General features: G+C 44.6%; 1 protein-coding gene across 17 annotated transcripts in view; it reads right to left on the bottom strand.

Moving 5' to 3' along the window:
- Positions 1-17,719, bottom strand: part of MBNL2 (muscleblind like splicing regulator 2) — a 363,660-nt gene that overhangs the window by 43,752 nt on the left and 302,189 nt on the right. For 15 of the 17 annotated variants that reach the window (XM_063953040.1, XM_063953037.1, XM_063953046.1 and 12 more), the window contains exons 4-5: positions 13,296-13,496; positions 11,338-11,601 (exon numbers count right to left, since the gene is read on the bottom strand). In XM_063953040.1, coding sequence (XP_063809110.1) covers positions 11,338-11,601; positions 13,296-13,496 — 465 coding nt within the window. The remainder of the gene's footprint in view (positions 1-11,337; positions 11,602-13,295; positions 13,497-17,719) is intronic. The other 2 variants (XM_063953050.1, XM_063953051.1) reach the window with 1 other exon arrangement.

Here is a 17,719-nt window from a genome sequence, read left to right as displayed (position 1 = left end):
GTCTGAGGGAGACGTCGGTAAAGCAGACTTTATGAAACGGCGAGGGGGAGACGTCTCAAATTTCTTGAGACGGGCCCCCACCGTGCCTGAGACCGCTTGTAAAGCCCCAGCGTCATGCTGAGGACTTTGCGGAGGCGGGAGAGGGCTTTTGTTCCTGGGAATTGGCTGTTTCCAGTGGCCACCAGGTCTGTTAGACCTACCCCAAATAACTCCTCCCTTTTATAAGGCGATACTTCCATATGCCTTTTGGAATCATCATCACCTGACCACTGTCTTGTCCATAACCCTCTTCTGGCAGAAATGGACAGCGCACTTACTCTTGATGCCAGTCGGCAAATATCCCTCTGTGCATCACGCATATATAGAAATGCATCTTTTAAATGCTCTATAGTTAGTAATATACTGTCCCTATCTAGGGTATCAATATTGTCAGTCAGGGAATCCGACCAAGCCACCCCAGCACTGCACATCCAGGCTGAGGCGATTGCTGGTCGCAGTATCACACCCGTGTGAGTGTATATACATTTTAGGATATTTTACTGCTTTCTGTCAGCAGGTTCCTTAAGGGCGGCCGTATCCGGGGACGGTAGTGCCACCTGTTTAGACAAGCGTGTGAGCGCTTTATTCACCCTAAGGGGTGTTTCCCAACGTGCCCTATCCTCTGGCGGGAAGGGGTATGATGCTAATAACTTTTTAGGAATTAACAGTTTTTATCGGGGGAAACCCACGCATCATCACACACTTCATTTAATTCCTCAGATGCAGGAAAAACTACAGGCAGTTTTTTCTCACCCAACCTAATACCCTTTTTAGTGGTACTGGTATTATCAGAAATGTGTAAAAACATTTTCCATAGCCTCAATCATGTAACGTGTGGCCCTACTGGAAGTCACATTCGTCTCTTAATCGTCGACACTGGAGTCAGTATCCGTGTCGGCGTCTGTATCTGCCATCTGCGGTAACGGGCGTTTTAGAGCCCCAGATGGCTTTTGAGACACCTGGACAGGCACAGGCTGAGTCGCCGGCTGTCTCATGTCATCAATCTTTTGTAAAGAGCTGACACTGTCACATAATTCCTTCCATAAGCTCATCCACTCAGGTGTCGACTCCCTAGGGGGTGACATCTCTGTTACAGGCAATTGCTCCGCCTCCACCTCATTTTCCTCCTCATACATGTCGACACAACGTACCGACACACAGCACACACACAGGGAATGCTCTGATAGAGGACAGGACCCCACTAGCCCTTTGGGGAGACAGAGGGAGAGTATGCCAGCACACACCAGAGCGCTATATATATATACAGGGATAACCTTATATAAGTGTTTTTCCCCTTATAGCTGCTGTATTGTTATACTGCGCCTAATTAGTGCCCCCCTCTCTTTTTTAACCCCTTTCTGTAGTGTAGTAACTGCAGGGGAGAGCCAGGGAGCTTCCCTCCAACGGAGCTGTGAGAGAAAATGGCGCCAGTGTGCTGAGGAGATAGGCTCCGCCCCCTTCTCGGCGGCCTTTACTCCCGTTTTTCTGTGGAATCTGGCAGGGGTTAAAATTCATCCATATAGCCCTGGGGGCTATATGTGATGTATTTTCGCCAGCCAAGGTGTTTTTATTGCTGCTCAGGGCGCCCCCCCCTAGCGCCCTGCACCCTCAGTGACCGAAGTGTGAAGTGTGCTGAGGAGCAATGGCGCACAGCTGCAGTGCTGTGCGCTACCTTGGTGAAGACAGGATGTCTTCTGCCGCCGATTTTTCCGGACCTCTTCTTGCTTCTGGCTCTGAAAGGGGGCCGGCGGCGCGGCTCTGGGACCGAGCTCCGAGGCTGGGCCTGTGTTCGGTCCCTCTGGAGCTAATGGTGTCCAGTAGCCTAAGAAGCCCAATCCACTCTGCACGCAGGTGAGTTCGCTTCTTCTCCCCTTAGTCCCTCGATGCAGTGAGCCTGTTGCCAGCAGGTCTCACTGAAAATAAAAAACCTAAAACTAAACTTTCACTAAGAAGCTCAGGAGAGCCCCTAGTGTGCACCCTTCTCGGCCGGGCACAAAAATCTAACTGGGGCTTGGAGGAGGGTCATAGGGGGAGGAGCCAGTGCACACCAGGTAGTCCTAAAGCTTTACTTTTGTGCCCAGTCTCCTGCGGAGCCGCTAATCCCCATGGTCCTTACGGAGTTCCCAGCATCCACTAGGACGTCAGAGAAAACCTAAAATATACTTTCTTTCTAGGAGCTCAGGAGAGCCCCTAGTGTACATCCAGCTCAGCCGGGCACAAGATTCTAACTGAGGTCTGGAGGAGGGGCATAGAGGGAGGAGCCAGTGCACACCAGATAGTACCTAATCTTTCTTTTAGAGTGCCCAGTCTCCTGCGGAGCCCGTCTATTCCCCATGGTCCTTACGGAGTTCCCAGCATCCACTAGGACGTCAGAGAAATAGGGATATCAATTGGCCTTTACAATACAAATGTATCAATCTCTACTTGCAGTATAATAATGGGGAGAATTAATCATCCGCGCCAGGAAATGAAACATCATGAGCTGTGAGGAACAGTGAGAAAAGGTACCGCCTGGGTTTAACACGCAGGGAAAACCCACTGATTCTACAGTTTACGTGGAATCAGTGGGTTAACGCATGTTAACCTCTGATTTACCGCACAGAGAAAAGGCTATTTGATTGAATAGCTTTTTCCCATGCAAAAATAAAATAAAAAAATTGTTAAATTAAATGAAGATTCAATTACTTAATCTAATTACATTATTTAAACTATCAATTACATAAAATTATGATTTGATATAAATATAAAAATCCTATAAAAATGATGCTTTAATCTAGGGTATGGGTCGTTAGGTCGACCCAACTTAGGTCAACACTCATTAGGTCGACCACTGAAGGTCGACAGTGCCATTAGGTCAACATGCATTAGGTCGGCATGTACTAGGTCGACAGGTCAAAAGGTCGACATGAGGTTTTTGACTGTTTTTGGTGTCGTAAAATGACAGGGAACCCAAATTAGTGCACCATGTCCGCTCGCCATGCTTCGGGCTAAGTGCCTTGCTTCGCTCGGCACAGGTTACCGTTCCAATCGTAGTCCGCGTGGATTGTTAAGTATGAAAAAAATCCAAAAAATTAAATAATAGGATTTTGGTACTTACCAGATAAATCCTTTTCTTTGAATCCATAGGGGGCACTGGAGTACTCTTGGGATATGGACGGTTCCACTGGAACTAGGCACTGAACAGTTAAACTTCGACTATATCTCCCTTCCATATCCCAGAGTACCTCAGTGTTTTTTTACTGAGCCGAACTGGAGCTATAGAGGTTGACAATGGAGACATACATATAACAAAAAAAATGGACAACAATAAAGTTGACACAAACAAAAAATGACAACTAACAGTTGACACCAACCCGACAGAATTTCTAATTTGAAACAGTCGGTAAGAGTGTGTTACCATAATATTCCCTGCACTTACCACAACCAGGTAACAACTGCTCTGGGTGGGCGTCCAGTGCCCCCTATGGATTCAAAGAAAAGGATTTATCTGGTAAGTACCAAAATCCTATTTTCTTTTTCATCCACTAGGGGTCACTGGAGTACTCTTGGGACGTACCAAAGTTTCCCCCGTGGGCGGGAGAGCTATTTGGCACCTGTAACACTAAACGGCCAAAGCTAGATGCTGATGCCGCAAAAGTATCAAACTTATAAAAGCGCACAAACGTGTGCACTGACGACCATGTAGCCGCCCGGCAAAGCTGTATCGTAGAAACTCCCCGACCAGCTGCCCATGAAGTTCCCACAGAACGTGTGGAATGAGCTGTTACCGAAGTAGGCGGCTGTAACCTAGCCTGAAGATAAGCCTGACGTATGGTCAGTTTTATCCATCTGGATAAGGTCTGCTTAGAGGCTGGCCAACCCCTCTTGGCAGCATCGTAGAGAACAAACAACGTATCAGTCTTACGAACCGTGGACGTTCGAGACACATAAACGCGTAAAGCGCGTACCACATCCAGAGTTTCAGAATGTCCTGTCAACACAGGAACTACTATTGGTTGATTGATGTGAAAAGATGACACTACCTTTGGTAAGAAAGCGGAATTCGTCCGAAGTTCCGCTCTGTCATCATGAAACACCAAATATGGCGGCTTGCATGACAAGGCACCCAAATCTGAAACCCGCCTTGCCGAAGCCAAGGCTAGAAGAAAAATTGTTTTCCAAGTGAGAAATTTAATATCCACTTGTTGTAAGGGTTCAAAATGAAAAGACTGTAAGAAATCTAAAACCAGATTCAAGTCCCATGGCGCTGTAGGTGGAATGAATGGAGGCTGTACTCTGAGGACACCCTGCATAAAGGTGTGTACTGATGGCAAAAGAGCCAATCGTCTTTGAAAGTAAATTAAAAAAGCAGATATCTGCACTTTTAGTGTGGATAGACGTAGACCTCCATCTAACCCCATCTGTAGAAATAACAAAAGACGGGATAACTTGAAAGAAGATGTCGGAAATTTGCGAGCTTCACACCAACCTATACAGGCACGCCAAATTCTGTAATAATGAGCTGCCGTAACCGGCTTTCTAGCTCGTAACATGGTTGGAATGACTGATTCTGGAATGCCCTCTCTTCTTAAGAGGGCAGTCTCAACAGCCACCCCGTCAAACGCAGCCGCGCTAAATCGGGGTAAAGAAACGGACCCTGTTGTAACAGGTCCGGACGTAGTGGGAGCGGCCAAGGATCGTCTGCGAGTAATCCGCGAAGATCCGAGAACCAAGCTCTCCGTGGCCAATGAGGCGCCACTAGTATGACTGTGACTAACTCTCTTTTGATCCGTTTTAGCAATAGCGGGAGCAGCGGAAACGGTGGAAACAGATACACTAGACTGTATGGCCACCGGACTGTGAGAGCATCCACCGCCACTGCCTCTGGATCTCTCGTTCTGGATACATACTGGGGCATTTGATGATTGTGGCGAGATGCCATCAAGTCCACCTGCGGGTAACCCCACCTCTGGACCAGCATGAGAAATACTTCTGGATTTAATGCCCATTCTCCTGGATGAAAATCCCGACGACTGAGATAATCCGCCTCCCAGTTGTCCACTCCCGGAATGAACACTGCCGACAATATGACCTGGTGGTATTCTGCCCAATTGAGGATTCAAGCTACTTCCCGCATTGCCATGCGGCTTCTCGTTCCGCCTTGTTTGTTGATGTATGCGACCGCCGTCGCATTGTCTGATTGCACCTGAACCGCCTGCGCCTGCAGGATGTGCACTGCCTGTCGCAATGCATTGTAAATTGCCCGGAGTTCCAGGACATTTATGGACAGCAATCTTTCGTGATCCGCCCAGAGACCCTGGAGCTGAAGATTCTGAACTACAGCTCCCCAACCTCTGAGACTTGCGTCTGCCGTGAGAATTATCCAATTCCAGGTGCCGTGAATATTTGGTTACCCAGGGGTACTCGGGCGCTTTAAGTATAAGGTGTTTCGCCGAGCTGCTGCCTTGGATTAGGGGAGTCACCCCCACAAGTAGATATACAAAAGAAAATGGAAGGCTGCGCTAAATGAATATATTCTGACAATATTGATATTAGTATAATACTGGTACAATTTATTATAGAAAGATATTATCACTATATTCTTGTGATCAATATGTATTAAAATGCATGCAACATATATAAAAATTAAGTAAAACCATACAATATGGATATAATAAAAAAGGGGGTTACCCAAATGGCCAGAACTGAAAAAAATCGATGAGTGGAAGAGTCCGTTCCAAATTGCTCCCCCAGATCGATCTGAGTCCGGTAGGTATTTGATTAGGAGGTAAGCAGTGTCCCATAGGATGGCAGTAACCGCTAGAGGAATTGATGCTCATGGGTTCTAGATGGTGAGCTCCTCATGCAATGCGGATTGTAGAGGTTGTCGGTCCAATCTGCTATTTGAGTCCTCCAATTGTATGTAGCAATCCGGAATCTGTGTGGGGGATGGTTCGGTCTTCCAATTAATAGTCTCTGGCTCTGGGTCCCTTGTGCACTGACGCGTTTCGCTGCGTTCAGCTAGCAGCTTTTTCAAAGGAAAAAGGACCTTTGAAAAAGCTGCTAGCTGAACGCAGCGAAACGCGTCAGTGCACAAGGGACCCAGAGCCAGAGACTATTAATTGGAAGACCGAACCATCCCCCACACAGATTCCGGATTGCTACATACAATTGGAGGACTCAAATAGCAGATTGGACCGACAACCTCTACAATCCGCATTGCATGAGGAGCTCACCATCTAGAACCCAGGAGCATCAATTCCTCTAGCGGTTACTGCCATCCTATGGGACACTGCTTACCTCCTAATCAAATACCTACCGGACTCAGATCGATCTGGGGGAGCAATTTGGAACGGACTCTTCCACTCATCGATTTTTTCAGTTCTGGCCATTTGGGTAACCCCCTTTTTTATTATATCCATATTGTATGGTTTTACTTAATTTTTATATATGTTGCATGCATTTTAATACATATTGATCACAAGAATATAGTGATAATATCTTTCTATAATAAATTGTACAGGTTGAGTATCCCATATCCAAATATTCCGAAATACGGAATATTCCGAAATACGGACTTTTTTGAGTGAGACTGAGATAGTGAAACCTTTGTTTTCTGATGGCTCAATGTACACAAACTTTGTTTAATACACAAAGTTATTAAAAATATTGTATTAAATGACCTTCAGGCTGTGTGCATAAGTTGTATATGAAACATAAATGATTTGTGTGAATGTAGACACACTTTGTTTAATGCACAAAGTTATAAAAAATATTGGCTAAAATGACCTTCAAGCTGTGTGTATAAGGTGTATATGAAACATAAATGCATTATGTGCGCTTAGACTTGGGTCCCATCACCATGATATCTCATTGTGGTATGCAATTATTCCAAAATACGGAAAAATCCCATATCCAAAATACCTCCGGTCCCAAGCATTTTGGATAAGGGATACTCAACCTGTACCAGTATTATACTAATATCAATATTGTCAGAATATATTCATTTAGCGCAGCCTTCCATTTTCTTTTGTAATTCCAGGTGCCGCACTGTTTCCCTGCGGTTAGATTCTGTACCCTGAGCCACCAGAGTAGAGACACTCTGGTCCTTGGAGACAACCTTACCCTGTGGTGAATCTGTAAGTGTGAGCCCGACCACTGGGCGAGCACATCCAGTTGAAAAGGACGTGAGTGAAATCTCCCGAACTGAAGTGCTTCGAAAGCCGCCACCATTGTGCCTAAGAGGCGAATGCACAAATGAACCGAGACTGTGCGTGGCTTGAGCACTAATTGTACCAGATGACGAATGACCCGTACCTTCTGTTCGGGTAGGTAAATCCTTTGGTCTACCCCAGTGGTTCTCAAACTCGGTCCTCAGGACCCCACACAGTGCATGTTTTGCAGGTAACCCAGCAGGTGCACAGGTGTATTAATTACTCACAGACACATTTTAAAAGGTCCACAGGTGGAGTTAATTATGTCACTTGTGATTCTGTGAGGAGACCTGCAAAACGTGCACCGTGTGGGGTCCTGAGGACCGAGTTTGAGAACCTGTGGTCTACCGTATCGAGAATCATACCTAGGAATTTAAGTCGTTGGGACGGAACTAGATGTGACTTCTTGAAGTTGACAATCCAACCGTGGAGAACCAGAACATTGTATGTCAGTAATGCCTGTTGAAGGAGTATTTGTTGAGACGGAGCTTTGATGAGCAGATCGTCCAAGTATGAAACTATTATCACTCCTAGAGATCTGAGATAAGCTATCAACACAGACATCACCTTGGTGAATACCCGAGGTGCTGACGAGAGGCCAAACGGTAGAGCCTGAAACTGATAATGGTTCTGTCGTATTGCAAACCGCAAAAACCTTTGATGAGGAGGCCAAATCGGAATGTGTAAGTACGCATCCTTGAGATCCAGCGCAATCATAAACTCCTGTGGCTCTAGACCTGCAATTACTGATCGTAGAGATTCCATCTTGAATCTGTAGTAAGTGACGTACTGGTTGAGGCCCTTTAAGTTCAATATTGGCCTGACCGAGCCATCCGGCTTCGGTACTACAAACAGACTGGAATAATAACCCTGACCCTGTTGGTGCACAGGGACCGGAACCAAAACTGCTGCGTCCAGCAAAGACTGAATGGCAGTCTGCATAATCGCCCTCTTGTCATCCGACCGAGGCAGTCCTGTCCTGAAAAACCGCATTGGCGGGAGACAGTCGAACTCTATTTTGTAACCTGTTAAAACTAAATTGCGGATCCACCCATCTGTGGACGTCTGAAGCCACGCCAACTGGAATGACTGAAGACGTGCTCCTACAATAGGAGATCCGAGATGGGCTGGGAGCCCGTCACGCCACTGGCTTACCGGTGACTTTAGTATCCTGACGAGTGGTATTGGCTCGTTGGAAACTACGTCCCCGACCTTGTCTACCTGGTGTGGCCGTTCCCCTGCCACGCCCGCGAAAGGACTGAGGTGTAAAAGATTTGAACGCCGGTCCAGAATATCTTTTTCTAGGCACTGTTGGAGGAAATGGTAAGAAAACCGACTTTCCTCCCGTGGCCTCAGAAATCCATTTGTCCAATTCAGGACCGAATAACCTCTCGCCCTCATAAGGTAATGCTTCTATTCCTTTTTTGACCTCTGCCTCAGCTCGCCAAGAGCGTAGCCAGAGCGCACGTCGTGCTGTGACTAGTGATGAAGAAAGGCGAGAAGTAAGCTGACAGACGTCAGTAGAAGCTGTACATAAATAGTCAGCCGCTTCCCAGATTTGATCAGCGAGAAGTATAAGATGATCATCAGTTAAGGCAGATCTGAGTTCTGTTATCCATACCATTAGTGCTTCCCAAATGCCACTCAACCCAGGTCTAAGCAGCACTCCTGCCGCTGTATACATGGACTTCAGCATAACCTCTATTTTACGGTCCGAAGGGTCCTTGAGTGTAGTTGCAGCTGGTACTGGTATGGTTAATTTCTTTGTAAGTTTAGACACAGATGAATACACCAACGGCGGATTCTCCCATGTAGCTGTCATAGACTCTGGAAACGGATAGCTAGACCTAACTCTGTGAGGTACAGAAAACCGTTTATCCGGATTCTTCCTTGTTTCTAGTAACATTTTATTAAGAGATTCTGACACAGGAAAACAAACTGGAGTTCTTTGTCGTTTAGTAAAAACGACCTCATCATTCGTCATAGGCTCCTCAGTTTCTGTAAAATTCAGAGACTAACGCACTGCTCTGATGAGATTATCAATACCTGGCCTGTCAAAATCGTCACCCTCTGACTGCTGGTCTACTTCGCCCTCCTCACCCATATCTTGTAAAGTGAGGTCTGGCGAAGAATCATCAGACATTAACATAGCAGCCGGTAGCTTATAGGAAAAATGAAACTTATCCCCTTTAGTCAAAGAAGATCTGGACCTTTGGTAAGGCTGAGACCCCTCAGGAAGTTCTAGCGGTCTCACCCTAGATTCAGATCTTGCCGCCTCTCGCTCCTGCCGAGAGGCGGCCAACTCTGATTGCAATCCAGCTAAAACATCTGCTAATATAGCCCATGGCGGGTCCGGGGTTGAAATGGGATTTGAAACCGGAGCAGGAATTGTATTTGTTTCAGAATTTACAACACATACTTTACATGTGGTAAATCCATCAGGTAATACACCCTTACAGACATTGCAGTAAACCTGCTTCTTGGACTTTGCTGGTGTCTTACTCATTATGCCAAAAAAAACATAAAAACAATACAAATACAAAGACAAAAAACCTGTGCGACTCAGTAAATAGCACTAAGGTGTCTCTATATCTCTGGCCAAATGTGCCAGTAATATGTCTGATCCCAAAATCCCCCTAACACCCCAGCGCCTTCAATGGTGGAGAGATGTATACAGGAAAAACAGGAAGCATGGTTTATATATGTCTCCATGCTCACAGAATATCACAAAGTGCAAACATTAATCTATGTAGCAGATTATACTTAAATGCATATATGCCATTCCTGTTACTTATCTATACAGCGCTGCTGGCTCTGTGTTAGGTCATACATACTTTCAAAGAAGTGTGCCTCCCCCTCTCCCCCGTGCTCTGTGTACCGCTACTCTGTACACGGAGACCGGCCTTGTGCGCCCTCCGGAAGTGCTTCGGAGCAGACGATATGCCGCGTGGAGCGGCTTCCAAAGACCAGCGTGGCTCAGCGCAGTGGAAGAGACATTAACACAGCGGCGCTGGAAGCGGCGGCGGGCGGCTGCGGGCAGCGGCACAAATACACACACAGTAATCCCACACAGCGGGGCGGCAGCATGAGCTGACCGCCCCAAACAACATACCTGGACCCTGTGGTGAGGGCAATGACGGGGCTTCTCTGTAAGCACTGTCAGCCTTTCACTGCAGGTGTCCTGCACGTGGAAGTGAGGGAGCTCTTTTTAGAGAGGTCCGACACCCACAGCTGCAACAGCAGCTTTCACTATCCCAAACCCTCGCCTTCTTGGAAGGGGGAAAGGGATGTTTTCCAAAAAAAAAAAATCAAAGAAAAAAATCAATAATTGTGGATCCACTTCCACAAGCCTAGTTGCTCTGTGAGCACCGAAAAAAACACTGAGGTACTCTGGGATATGGAGGGGAGATATAGTCAAAGTTTAACTGTTCAGTGCCTAGTTCCAGTGGAACCGTCCATATCCCAAGAGTACTCCAGTGACCCCTAGTGGATGAAAAAGAAAAAAAAAAGTGAAAAACTCATGTTGACCTTTTGACCTAGTACATGTCGACCTAACGGCCATGTCGATCTAATGTATGTCGACCTTCAGTGGTCAACCTAAGTTGTGTCGACCTAACGACCGTAACCCTTAATCTAGACTTAAACTGTCATAGTGCACATTGCATCACACTGCAATCAGCAGAACTAAAGACAGAAAAGAGCTATGTACAGTAAGTACACTTTTTTTTTGCCTTACCTATAAATACAAAAAACTAAACTGCTTGGAAAATTACTGAATACACCCCCTTCTCTTTTTGCATTGGAAGTAGTTAGAAAAATAAAGATAATAACAGCAAGACAGCTAGATAGGCTACTAACAAAAGGAGTGGCTAGAATGCCATGTGCTGTGAGCCAATACTGGATCAATACTATTAATGGATGGTGACATTAATCAGTAAGAGCTGCAACCAGGATTACAATACCTGTTTTGCTGAACACCAAAAAAACCCCAATACTTTTCCCTGGCTGCAACATACAGCATGTCTTACCATGTTTGAAGGAACTTACATTTGTGCATAGGCAATAGGAAAATGAATGCGTTGTGTGGGCGAGTACTTTCACTTACCATCACTGTTGCAGCTGCAGCAGCTGCTTGTGCGGCCACTGCAGCCTGGTTGGCTTGATGTTGTGCAGCTTTGATTTTGGCCTGCAAATGTGCAGGAGGGTGAAAATATTTGCATTTCTCCCTCATGCAGCGACCCTTAATGTAATCCATACAAACGGTTACAGTGTTATCATTTGTATCAATCATCGTGCTGTCTGCTGGGTGAGCAAAGCGACAATCAGTCTCTCCCCGTGCACAGTTTCCTCTCTGAAACTCCCTGCATACCTACATAAGACACACAAGGATACGTCACTGAAGGTCTGCCTACAAACATGTTTTACAAAGCTGCACTAATGCATTCAAATCTAATTAAGGACTGAAACCCCTTTAAATAAGCAATGGGAAGAGAACACATCCAGTGGTTTATATGCTAATGGATTACAGTATTTCAAATTAATAGCTGCACATGGCAAATATCATGTGTCCCACTTAATGGAAATGACCTATGAACTTCCTCTAGCAGTCCTACAGTTACTGAGATTTCCACCAGAGGATCCAGTACCACATTACTAGACGACAGCTGGATGGCTGCTGCACCTATGCCAATGTACGCGTAACACAAGAGTGTCCAGAACCAGTGATTTGATCTCAATAACGGCATGGGTTGCAGAGAAGAAACTGCATGTACATGGGGTACCCAAGATTAGGGTTAGAAAAGTCCAAACATGGACATTCCTTGTAAGGCTTCAAAATTATTCCCGAAAACTCACACAGTCAGATCTGAATAAAACACCCCCAAAAAAAAAAACAATAAAAAAATAGGAGTAATAGTGTAAACCAGGATATTTGATGAACAGGGGAGAGCTTTACAGTAAGAAAAACATAACATGCTCTAAAATATTGACTGTCACCCCAAATATTTTTTTTTTTATGTTGAACATAGATTTACCTGTATTAGAAACAAAATATAATACATGGTTAAGAGTTACTTAATTTTATGGAATATTTATCTAACTAAATAGTATACAGTGAGGTTCTCAGACATGAACCTTGCTCCGTCAATGCCTGCACTTGTTTGCCAAAGAACTGCAGTCAATGTACAAGTGCATTTCATTGTGTCCTTATTCCTGCAGCTGAGAGAAGCCTGCGACTCCCAAAAGGCTTTTCTGTTTTTTTTAATCTGTATTTACTTTGACCTACTCTGCGTAATTTGGAATATCTTGTCTGCTGCCTTTAAATTTTAAAGTAATTAGGCCAAAGATAAGGATCCAGAACACTACATTAAGGTACAGAAACAACTGTCACACAATGTCACTACTGAATTCAAATGGAAAAAAAAAAAAAAGTGAAAGTAAGATTACATTCTCTCCTCAGGGAGAAGCCCAGAGGAAAGATGCCGCTGACTGGAAGCAGGGGCAGAGCCCAGCACTACACATCATTAGGCCACACCCCCTCATGGGGAATGTGGCAATTTGCGGGTCGCTCATTATGGGGTGGGGCCAATATGAGTGATTTGCATAGAAATGTGTCCTATTGGCCTTGCCCCCTCATGAGCAACCTGCGAATCGTGGCATTATCCTACTTCCTTAGGAAGTGAGCAGGTTGCGGGAGGGTAGCCTATTCTTCCGGGAGTGCGGGGGACTGTCTCCAAATTTGGATGTCTCCCACAACTTATTTGAGAGTAGGTAAGCATACCATATAATCCAACAGTAGTTGCCCCAGGTGCTGCACATATTTGCTCCCTTGAAGTATAAGGGGATGTAGATAAACTTGGGAGCAGTTCAATAAAGTGTAAAATCCCTTTATATTATTGTAATGGCCACATTGATTATAATGCTTCTTTACAAACCAAATATTACCGCTGTATCCTGCTATTGTTATGATTTATTTTTTGCAATATAATTATTTTTCTCATGGCTTTTGCTGATACATACTAACCTATACAGGTCACTGTTTTAAGGATACAATGTAAACTGTACCTCCAATTTATCTGTCCTGAGAAGTTTCTGAGTAGAAGTAGAACCGGTGACTGATACAGGTGGACTTCCAGGAACAAGGACAGGTGTAGAGGGCAGCATTTCAGTTGACATTAATCCAACACCTGGTGTCATTTGTGTAAGATACGGAGCAAAACTAATAGCTGTATTTGTTCCTAACGCTGGACCTACAGGAAATGTGGGCTGAAAAGAAAAATACATTAATGAGCGCATGTGTAAAAATATATATTTAGTCAGATATATAATCAACATATGTCACAATATCAGCAAAGTGCACTCATTTTGTTAAGAATCTTTTAAAGGCTGAACTTTATACTGCATATACGTGGAGATAGCCATAAATCTTACTTATTCATTATATTACCTTTTCCAGTCCTAAAGACACAGGGGGTAATGCAGATGTGGTTGAAGTAGCGTTACATACAGCAAAGTACCGAATATCAGTACTTTGCCCATGTGCAGGATCCGCTCTGTGCATAAGCAAACGCGTCCTGTAATGATGGACACAGATCGGCATCAGACTGTCAGTGATTGACAGTATGATGCTGTTTGGGGGCAAGGAGGGGGCAGCAACGGAGTAGTGTCGCTGCTATTGCTGGGGAGGAAAGAGGCCAGGATTTCCATCAGAGGACAGAGATTTCTTAGCCTCTAGGTAGCAGCAGCGGAGGCCGGCTTGTGCGACCCCACGGGTCACACCTCCTGCTGCATTACCATATTAATGCTATCGCTGCTGCTTCTATGTAAGCAGCAGCGATAGAACCTCCAACCACATCTGAATGAGGCCCAGTATCTTATACCCATCGGCATTTGTTTTATGTTTGAATAACAGAAGCCTAAGCTCCAGTGGAAGACAAACACATTTGATATGCAGTTGATTAATTGTGTTGTCACTCGTTTTCGGGAAGCCAATGAAAGTCTCTGTACAGAAGTCAGTGTGTTTCATTTGCCTTATATGCACTGAATGGAGCAGGCTGTGTACAGGAATCTGCATCGCTGCCACAACGCATGGTAAAGTAGTACAAAAGTTTTCACATCCATTTATGTGCCGTGTATTTAGGTTAAAAGTAGACAAAACTGTTTTGAGGCCTTACAGAGTGAGAACTAAATGGTTTGGCTGGAAAATGCAAATATGATAAGTGCAAGAACAAGAAAAGTGGATAGATACATAGGAAAGATGGAAAGAAAATTGTTGCAGGCTGTTGGGGGGTGGGCATGAGTCATGTCTCTGAAGGATCTACCGTATGAGGTACAGAGACATTATTTCATGCAGTGATGTAACAATCCATTCCCTTTACTTCTATTTAGTGTTCAGTTCTCTTTGATAATGTCACAGGTATTTACAACAGAAAATGTTACCCCCGTCTTTGCTACTTATCCTATATTATATTTATAGATGTAAACAGAGCAACTGAAATACATTTAAAATGACATATACCAAAAGGCATGAATGTAACCAAATATGCAATGTAAAGCTGAGCAGTACAAACACTTGCATAATGGTCCTGGAGTGCACACACACACATACACACACATATATATATACAAAAACAGAAAATTCAGCACTCACCATAGCAAGCTCACTTATCCTCACAACATCAATAATGTTGTGTAGGACCTGCAAGAAGGTGGGGTACCTTGGCGAGCGGTTTGCAGGCTTCCGTGCATTGGCCAATTCACTAACTAAACCCCCATCATTTATTTATTGATGTTGTGAGGATAAGTGAGCTTGCTATGGTGAGTGCTGAATTTTCTGTTTCTATATATTTAAGTAGGTGGCCATACGCTACATGCACCCCACCCTTTGAGATACAGAGTCTAACGTTTTCGGGGAAACAACCCCTTCCTCAAGACCACACCAGTACACAGCAACATACAAATGACTCCACCTATATACCCCCAGCGCTCACTCACCTGCCGCCCATCAGCTCGTTAAGAGCATATTCCCCAGTCAGTTGCAAGGCTCGTACTTCCGCTGCTGCGGCTCCGGAAACCAAGGGAACGTCATGCTTGTGTTCCCCCTGGCCCTGCTGCCCCATTTGTCAGCGCAGGCCATGTTAACAACGGGGGACGGCTCCCGGCGGCACACAGTGGTGACACGCTCCCACGCAGCACACGGACGCTGTATTGGTCACCATGGGAGCGCATCATTGCGCTCCACACAGCTCCACTTCCGCGTTCCACGGGTCCAGCTACAGCGTACTATGTTATGGGGGCGTTCTCCCACAGTAGGTGACAGAAGAGTGAGCACACTAGACTTTAAAAACATCTACAGAAAAACAAAATGCAACAAATACACAAGAAAAAGCAATAATGCAGCTGAAACAACATCACAATTAAACAATTACACAATTATCCCTATATAGTTTGCACAAAATTTACAGCATATTCCAACAAATTTTTTCATTGACTCCACCGGGGTAAATCGTCCACAGTCTATCCGTTTAGTCTCTTTAATCAATAACAGTCTAGCTCTATCCCCCCCCCCCCCCCCCCCACGTAGCGACAGGGGGACATGATCAATAATAAAATATCTTAATGAAGCTAATGAACGGCCTGACTCCTTGAAATGCTTTGCTACAGGTTGGTTGATTTTACGGCCTAAGGATGATAAATGGATAGCTGATCTATGAGCTGCCATCCTCTCGCTGAATTTACGTGTGGTTTGACCCACATAGTAAAGGCCACAGGGACAAACGATGACATAAACCACATAGGCGGAACTACAAGAAAGAACATACCGGATGTCATAAACCTTGTCGGCATGTGGATGTTTGGATTTACATGCCACCATATGACAACAAGTTGTACAAGAACTACATTTATAGCATCCCGGTGGTTTCATGTACACATTGCTAGGGGAAACTTTGCCCCAACCTGTAATGTCAGTATGTACCAATCAATCACTTAAATTGCGACCTCGTTTAAAGGCGGCTACTGGTCTCAATTGATCAAAACAGGGCAACTCCAGGTCTGATCGAACAATAGGCCATAACGCCTTTGTTGCTTGCTTAATGACAGGGCTGGCAGTAGTAAAATCAGACACCCACGGGATAATCTTTTCATTCCGTCTATTTGACGCACCTAGAAAGTCATTACTGGGAATCAATAGAATTTCTTGTTTCTGTCTCCGCAAAGTCTTATAGTCATAACCCCTGGCCCTGAATTTTTCTATCAAAGCATCCAATTCAATTGAAATCTTATTGGGATCACTAGTGATGCGGGCACACCGCATCATTTGCGATCTGTGCAACCCCTTTTTAAATGCCATTGGGTGATGACTTGATGCTGAGAGAAACATATTCCTAACCGTCTTTTTGTGGTGCACGGTAGTCGCAAACATCCCATTCTTCAGTGAAATGTTCACATCCAGAAAAACAGCTTCCTCTCTACTGTAACCATTTGTGAACTTGATCGGAGATTCCAATAAATTGATTTCCTCCATCATGTCCACAAACCTATCAACTCCTCCTATCCAGAGCATGAAAATATAATCTATATACCTGGTGTACCAGAGTATATAGCGATTCACACTGGGATTATTCAAAAACATCCTCTCTTCTTGTGCAAACATATAGATGTTAGCATACAAGGGGGCCACGGAAGAACCCATGCCAACCCAACACCCTCGCAGCTGTATATAGAACTGTCCGTAAAACAGGAAGTTTCCTGTCTAACGTCAGCTCTAATAAATGAAGAAACAAGTCATGGTCAAAAACAGAACTAGGCAAAAATTGTTCCAAGAACCCTTTCATAGCAATCATACCCCCACTTTGTGATATGGACGTGTATAAACTTGACACATCCAAACAACACATTAGAGTATCTGCGGGCACCTCCTTGAGGTCCAACAATTTGTTCAAAAAAGTAGTTGTGTCTTTAAGGAAAGACTTATTTTGAGATAACAAAGGTTGAACCACACAATCAAGTAATTGCGATACTGGCTGATAAAGTGAATTGCGAGCTGAAATTATGGGACGACCTGGCAGTCTAATGCTATTTTTATGGATTTTTGGGAGGGTGTATAAAATTGGAACTACTGGGTGCAGTACTGTCAGTGCATCACAGATTTTCTTAGAAGTAAGTCCCCCTTCAACTGCTGTCTGTAATATTAGGGCCAGTTCCCTTTGATATTGAACTGCAGGATCCCTACACACACTCCGCCAGTTGTGCCAAAATTTCACCTCTATAAAATTCAATATCTAAGATGACTATCGCCCCGCCCTTATCAGCGGGCGAATTACAATGTCCTCATACGACGACAATTCCTGTAATGCTGTAGTTTCTGCTTTGGTTAAATGATATCGGATCTTTTCTGGTGCAGCAGTAAATCTATTCACCGACTCATCTAAGAGCCTGTTGAAAGTTCTTTAAGAAGCATTATTTGAAACAGGATCAAACATAGAATT

Source organism: Pseudophryne corroboree, chromosome 2, assembly GCF_028390025.1.
Source record: "Pseudophryne corroboree isolate aPseCor3 chromosome 2, aPseCor3.hap2, whole genome shotgun sequence".
Taxonomy (NCBI): Eukaryota; Metazoa; Chordata; class Amphibia; order Anura; family Myobatrachidae; genus Pseudophryne; species Pseudophryne corroboree.
This window is presented reverse-complemented; position numbering and strand designations above follow the sequence as displayed.